The sequence below is a fragment of the Hibiscus syriacus genome, unplaced genomic scaffold (assembly GCF_006381635.1).
Source record: "Hibiscus syriacus cultivar Baekdansim isolate YM2019G1 unplaced genomic scaffold, ASM638163v2 tig00110602_pilon, whole genome shotgun sequence".
NCBI lineage: Eukaryota > Viridiplantae > Streptophyta > Magnoliopsida > Malvales > Malvaceae > Hibiscus > Hibiscus syriacus.
Window position 1 is genome coordinate 795,514 of NW_024062798.1, and position 7,630 is coordinate 803,143.

The window sequence follows — 7,630 nt, forward strand, 5'->3', positions numbered from 1 at the left end:
GATCCTATAATATCATGTCAGATCAAAATCCGCCGATTTCGGGTTAAATTCAAGTCCCTAAGAGCATTACAAGATCTTAATTTGTTTCTTTGGTTTTTTTTTGGGAGAGGTGGGGAGACAAGTCATGTTGGGGAGATCGTGGAAGTGAGTCATTTTGATATTTGGTGGCACTGAGAAATGTATATTAATAAGATTCTCATTTTGTTGGATTTTCTAAATCTAACATACCATTTCATATGGCGACAGACATGCGCACGAACGCCATTTCCTTTATTGTCTTTGATAATTGTTGGGTGCTGTTGGATAAAGCAAGTTGTAATTTCTCAGAAAACAATATTAATCATTCTTATTTAAATTTAAAACTCGTTTTCGGATACAATAATGTTATAAACTCAAGTACTCGAGCTATAATTTAGTAAAGAACAAGGGATTATTTTAGTTAAATTATGTTAATAGTCCCTATGTCATTTTACACACGTTGCCATCGACATGTATAAGATGGGTCAGAAACTAGACCCCATATTGATTCATCCTAAGCTCGGTTTTCACGTCTTAAAAAAATGTAAGATTTTGATTATATTCGCTACGACACGAATCGGCTGTTAACGGTAAATATATAAAGGGCTACCACACTGTATTAGAGGATTCTGTCCTGAAGATCTGTAATAAGGGTGGACGCCAAGGAGCTTAGTTTCTTCCCGGTCTCTCCCGCGATGTTCTTGAGGTTCGAGATATCCTGCTGTGCCTGAAAGTGGCATTTCATCAAAGAAAAATGAAATAGAAAAAGAACGATCGTTTTCCAAATATCATACGCACACAAACAAATCCATGCGATGCATACAAGAATATGTTTATAGAGAGGACCTGGAAAGAAAGTCGGTCGATGAGGTCAGTGGCCGTGAGGTCGAGAGATTTATCTGCACTGTTACCAAATAGATCAGCGCTGGAGATGGCCGTTGAACCCTGCCAGGAAAATAAAAATAAAGAAGCTGTTCATCTCGAAAAGATGTCTTTTGAGGCTTAAAAATGATGATAGCTTTCCGGAAAAGAACACATACTGAGAATTTCTGCAAAGTAACTTGAGCATCATTGTCTGCTCTGCTCTGATCACCGAAGTATTGGGATGAAGAAATAGATTTCGCATTTGAGAACTTTCTCCTAGCTTCGTCGGTTTCCTGAATCTGAGATTAAGATGAAACAATAAGTAACAAAATCATAAAGACCGGTGGAAGTGTTTTCTTTTTAAAAATCTATCTGGCACAGCCACAGAAGTGATCCATTCAAGTATATATTCACGTGTCCCCTGATGTTACATCAGAATAAAGTAAAGATGTCCACAAACACAAATTGCAAGTTTATAAGCTCTGTATTGAAATTCAATTTCCGATGATGCAACTTTACTTTAACAAAAGCATAAGCAGTTTAAAACGTCACTAGCAATATGGGTTTTGCACATTAAGAGTCATAAATGGTGCAAGATGTTCTAAAACCAAAATGAGTGAACACCATCAAACTAATCAGTCTTGATACGGAAAAGAAGGCCACATAACTTACTTGCACTTTCGAGGAATTTAAGCTTGACTTCTTCTGGAACCCACTGTCCATTCCAAAGTCAGCAAAGAAGCTTGATGACTTGGGGGGAGCGACATGGTTGAGCACTTGTGTGCCATCAGAATTCAACTCAGTAGATTGAGCATTTTCCAAGTAATCAAAACGAGATGGAAAAGATGAGCCAATGGATGCAGAATTAATACTTGAGGAAGCAACAGGGACAACTGGTTCTTCAGGCTTCTGGTCATAAAGGTTTTCACTTGGCTACAATCAAAGAAAATTATGTTGTCAAGACAAAAAAAACTAAAATAACTACCAAAATAAGTAATTATCCTAGTCAAGATATCCTTATTAAGACCTTAGTAGTAAGTTTTCGGGCACCAAGACCAGTTTTCCCAGTTCTCTTTGCACCAAGAGTCTTCTTAACAGTGCTAGCAAGAACCGCGTGAGAAGATTTTTGTGCAACAGAAACTTCTGGTTTCTCTACCCTGTCTAAAGAACTTTCTTTAGGAGCTTCAACAGTCTTGCTATCAAGAAGTTCATTACATGCTGATGATGACTGAGAAGCAACCGGAGATGAAGGCAAACCTGCCTCTTCTTCCATACTTTTAGCAACTTCTTTAGATAGCATATGCCTGCATAAATCAGCAGCTCTTGAAGTATATTTGGCCTCAATCTTGCCTCCATCAGTCCATCCATGCCGCTTAAAGAAAACCTGTGCACGATTGTTTCCTCCATATATCATCATTCTCAACTGTTCAGGAGACCATGAATCTAAATTTGTAGACCTACATAAAATTATATAAATCTTCTCAGAACAAGAAGAAAGAAATACAAAGACTAGAGAGATACAAGAAGCAGATGGGATATTGTATGATGGTATTGACATTACATGACTCAATTCCACACCCATGACCTGTTTCATAAATCATAATAAGCACAAAATACCAAGAAGATTCACACTGTTTGGCCAGTAAGGTCTATTGTGAATGAGCACCAACAGCTCTAAAAACCAGAAAATAAAGGATATGAAAATAACTTGCATACAGCATTGTTTACCATAAAACATGTTAAGTATGATAATAGATTAATATCTACAAACAGAGTTTCTTCTACCAAAAAAAGAAAGGATTTATTTTTTAAATCATATCAAAGGAAAAACTAAAAACTAAGATGGGAGCAGCCTATATCATTGGCACGGTAAAGTCAGACAATGGATTTATCTTCATTTATAACAAAAAAAGATTATTACTCCATATTAGGCTTGAGTTCCTTGCAAGTCATTGATATAAACATGAAGAGATATTCTGAAACATTAGAAACAAACTACAGGGAGGCATCTTTCTAAACAAAACCTATACCTCTTAGAAAGAAGATAGAAAATTCATAGATCAGGCACTCGTCAAAGGTATATAAGGAAACAAAATTTGTCATTATCATTAATTTCGTCATTTGAAATTCAGAAGATTGCAAACCATAGAGCATAATGCACTCGATCAAAACTTTTCCATTCTAAAATTCATCAAATTACAACTCCAGATATTTCAGTTTTTTCAATAGGTTTCCTTATGAGAGTAATGAACCAGAACTGCAAATAAATCGTTTTGGTTCTATTATATGATATAGCGAAAAAAAATTCTTACTCTTTTCGCGGATGATTGAGAAGTTGGATACACAATCAAAATTAAAACGAATCCGTTAATCTAAAAAAAAAAACCGGAAAACTATAAAGCAAATGATACCTAACAAAGCTGACATGGACACCGAGACTCCTATGAACGGCCGAGCAATCGATGCAGAGAAAAACCCCATATGTAACCGACGCCCATGTCGGATTCTTTGCGTTACAATCGAAACACATCTACAAATTTTGAAATCCGAAGAAAAAATATCAAAATCGGGAATCCCATAACAGAAATTCCAGATCTAAAAACAAAATCAAATTAAATAATTAGTTATAAAAATTAGAAATAAAAAATACCTTGTTATCTGATTTAGCTTTCAGCTTTCTGAAAACGACGTTCTTATCGGTCAGGCTACCGGACGGCGACGGCGACGCCATGATGTTTTGCTTTTCGATTTTTGGATTTTAGGAGGAAGCTTTGTATTATTTATATTTATATTTATATATATAATATTGGGAAAGGAAGAAGGTTTATTCTGAAGAGGCGTGGAACTGATATCGAACACCTCCTCAGCCCTGAAGATGAAAAATATAGACAAAATCTAGGCTTTTTATCTCAAGATTTTTAAAATTAAAAGTCATACAACGGTATAATTTTGATTTTAGTCCCTTTCGTTTGCATAATTATTCTTTGATTCCTCTGCTCAAAATATAATCTAAAACAGGCTTGATACGAAAGCCCATATTTTAAAACCAAAACCCCTGAATTATAAAACATTGGGCCTAAAAGAAAGCTCCCCAGGGCCTTAAATTCGGATTCTTCTTCTCATCGTGGGAACTTCACAAGGTTTTTTTTATTAAGCTAAGGTGATTAGGGATGGACATAGGAACTGAACTCGACGGGTTCCGACCCGATCGGATTGGAATTTTTTTAAAAAATTCGGGTTCAATTCGGGTCAGGTCGTGTTAGGGTGAAAAATACCCGACTCGACCCCAAAAAAATATATTTTTACTTTATATATTTAAGGATAATTAAAATAATATCTCTCTCTATTCTTTTAATTATATCCCTATTTTTTTTTAATAAAAATAATATATTTTTATTATTTCGGGTCAAGTTGGGTCGGGTAGGCCGAAACCCGACCCGTGCCCATCCCTAAAGGTGATTGCAAAGTAGTTTCTGACTATCTGTTCTAAATACTCTCAACCATTTAACAATGAACGCTCAATCCCCTGCTCCTCGCTTGTGCTCGTGTTCTAAAATTAATCCACTTGTGTGGTGATATATAGCTTAACATTAAATAAGTGTAAAGCTATATGAGTAGGGACATTATAATTAATTTAATCAATTTTTGTTATAAAAAAACAGAATTAATTGACTAAAACGATATATATTCATTTTATAATAATTTCAATGATAACAAAAAAAAAGTGAGTGTAACTAGTAAATATATATAGAGAGAGAAAGAGATAGAAGAATTTTCTTATATTAATGTCAAAATTATTTTGATTAAAGTAATTTTATATTTTTCATAATTTTGTACTATTAATATTTTTAATAATTTGTTATATTTATGGGTAGAGATGGACACAGATTATATGTTAGAATTGACTAATTTATAAAATTTTAGGTGGTGAACTTATAAAAGTTTAGAAGATGAAAATAATTTATCAATAAAAATACAAAAAAATCTAAAATATATTAGATAACTAATATAAGTAATAAATCTTTGTCAATATAAAATAGCGTCAAATATTTATATATATGTTAGGATTCACCTACACAATGTGAAACTAATAAGTTTCACACTAATATATAGTTATTAGATTTAAATAAATAAATAGTATAGTTCTAAGTATAATTTAAAATTTATAAATAAATATTTCTTTAGTTCATAGTAAGATAATATTGTTTTCTTTTTATGATTAGAGTTTAGTATTTAGGGTTTGAGAATTAAATTTTAAAATTTAAGGTTTAGATTTATGATTAAAAGTCTGGGTTTTGGGTTGGACATAAGATTTTTAGGGTTTAGGATTTAGGGGTTAAGATGAAAAATATGCACATAAAAAATAAAAAGTAGGGTTAGTACTTGGATATGGTGAACCTTAAGTATGCGACCTTGACCACATAAATATGATAAATGGGCCATTTTGAAAACGAAATGTAGGGTTAGTACTTACAGCAGAAAATGAAACAAGAGGCACGTTTTTAAAATGCAACCAAAAAACCCATTATTATTGAAGAACCAGTGGGGTGCGTTCGATCCGTCACTGTCCACCAAGTTTTCGTGAATCAAAATAAAAAATAAACCCTAAAACAAAAGCAGATTTCTATGAATCCTTTTGGCATTTGTGCTTGATGATAAGATGGTCTTAAAAGGTGAAATATATCGATGTCTTTTCTTTGTTAATCCAAAAATATCATGAAGTAGTATATGTTTTATGCACGGTCGACGATTTCATAATGAACATTTAATTAATCTTTCAGTCGTTAATGTTTGAACTCGTTATAACAATTATTCTTTTAACTACTAAAATTGATATGATTTGATGTATTTTTACTTCCCCTTAGGGTTTGCACATATAAATAATGTACATTTCACGAGCATATAGTGGTTATGAATTTTCATGCGACAATCTTATCTTTCACGGTGAATATCGAGTAATGATTTAGCGGCAAGGAGTTTAACTTCTTTTTATGTTTTAGATTTGAGATTTAATGTAATAAAATTTTGATATTAATTATTAGTCGGTATGATAAAATGAGATTTAAAATTTCTTAAATAATATGATTGATTTATATTGTGAAGTATAGAATAACATTCCCATAACTACAAATGAAGTAATTAAAGATTTGAATATATATATATATATTGTATTTTTTTTATATAAGAATGAAAAATATATATTTATAAAACAGATAATTTTTTTTTAAAAATATATATAAACATCATCAGAATGAATTACAAATGGAGTAGGCATTACAAGTTTTTTTGTAGGAGAAAGTATAAAATATGTAGGGGGATGTCGCATTTTGTTTTATCTATTATTGTATTTATTTTATGTATTTATTTTTTATTAATTTTCTACTTTATTTTATTTTAATTTTAAAATTTTATATGCAATTTAGATATTTATATTATCTATATATTTAGATATAGATTTATATATTTTAAATTCCTTTTTTTTATATAATATATTTATTTTCTATATTTATTTTTTAGTTTTAGAATATTTTATTATAAATAAAATTGGAATATTTTATTATATTTATAATTATTTGTATTCTATGGATAATGTAGTTAGAAATTCATAATAGAGTCCGACCATAACGATCAAATTGATTATCTTCATGCATAAGAATATTTATATTTATTTGAATTAATTTACCGACAAACTTAAAAAATAGTGATTGACCGATTAATGAATATATCCATTCTTAACTACTATCGAACTTTACTGTGTGATTTTGTTCCACCTAACATTGAACCACTTATTTCTAAAGATATATCAAAACTTTTATATTATAAAACTATTCATATTCAACTCATTAGCATGGCATTATCTTTATATATTCATCCACGTAGTGGGTTTACAATGTCTATTTTATATTATGATGTATTATTGTTTTGCTAGGGTTTGGCTTGTATGAAAACAAATTATCCACGTGCTATTTATGGCATTAACTAGGAGCGTTAGTGGCTGACCCTACGTGCCCCTCTGATATGATCCATGTTGTATACATTGGGTGTGCTGATTAATTAATAATGCCCTTTTTCAACAAGGGTCAAAAGGATGTATGTAAAGTATATAAATGGTCTACTGATTATAGGACAATATTTTATTTAGTCATTTGACTATTAAAAGTTATAAAATGGTCTCTCAATTATAGGAAGTTGCTTTGTTGAGTCCATTGACTATTAAAAGTTACAAAATGGTTACTTGACTATTAATTATGTTCTAAACTTGTCCTTTTTCCATTAAAATTTGGACACAATATGAGATGTATGTTAACCTAGTGACCGAGATATGAAAAAAAATATGATTTCATAATCCCAAAGGCCAAATGACTATCGTATCTCATTCAATATGTTCACGTCCAACTCAGACGACTGTTAAATTTTTAACAAAAAAGGAGGATTTTCGAACATAATGAATAGTCGAGTGACTATTTTGTAACTTTTAATAGTCGAGGGACTCAACAAAGCAACTCCTTATAGTCGATTGATCATTTTGTGACTTTTAATAGTTAATGGACTCAATAAAACATTATCCTATATTTAGAGAACCATTTGTGTATTTTACCCGATATTATATTAAATTATGGTAGAATGGAAAGGTACTAACTTTGCCAATAATTATTTAGCCTTATCTTAAATTTTCTCTTAAAATAGAACTTGGCTTGTAAACTACACAAGTTAAAAAATGAAGACGCCAAAGTCACACATATTTTAT

At 31.2% G+C, this 7,630-nt stretch overlaps 1 protein-coding gene across 1 annotated transcript; it reads right to left on the reverse strand.

Moving 5' to 3' along the window:
• Positions 1-411: 411 nt before the first annotated feature.
• Positions 412-3,776, reverse strand: LOC120135083 (probable ADP-ribosylation factor GTPase-activating protein AGD8). The gene is made up of 8 exons (XM_039151440.1): positions 3,702-3,776; positions 3,533-3,644; positions 3,294-3,412; positions 1,910-2,339; positions 1,555-1,815; positions 1,059-1,181; positions 865-963; positions 412-745 (listed from the first exon to the last, which is right to left on the reverse strand). Exons 2-8 carry the CDS (start codon positions 3,611-3,613, stop codon positions 638-640), a joined length of 1,221 nt encoding a protein of 406 aa, XP_039007371.1. The 5' UTR covers positions 3,614-3,644; positions 3,702-3,776; the 3' UTR covers positions 412-637.
• Positions 3,777-7,630: the final 3,854 nt, after the last annotated feature.

Coding starts and splice junctions, on each gene's coding strand:
- LOC120135083 (XM_039151440.1), bottom strand. CDS start 3,613: ATGGCGTCGCCGTCGCCGTCCGGTAGCCTGACCGATAAGAACGTCGTT. Junction 3,413..3,532: donor AAGCTAAATCAGATAACAAG/GTATTTTTTATT, acceptor CAAAATTTGTAG/ATGTGTTTCGATTGTAACGC. Junction 746..864: donor TCGACCGACTTTCTTTCCAG/GTCCTCTCTATA, acceptor TGCCACTTTCAG/GCACAGCAGGATATCTCGAA.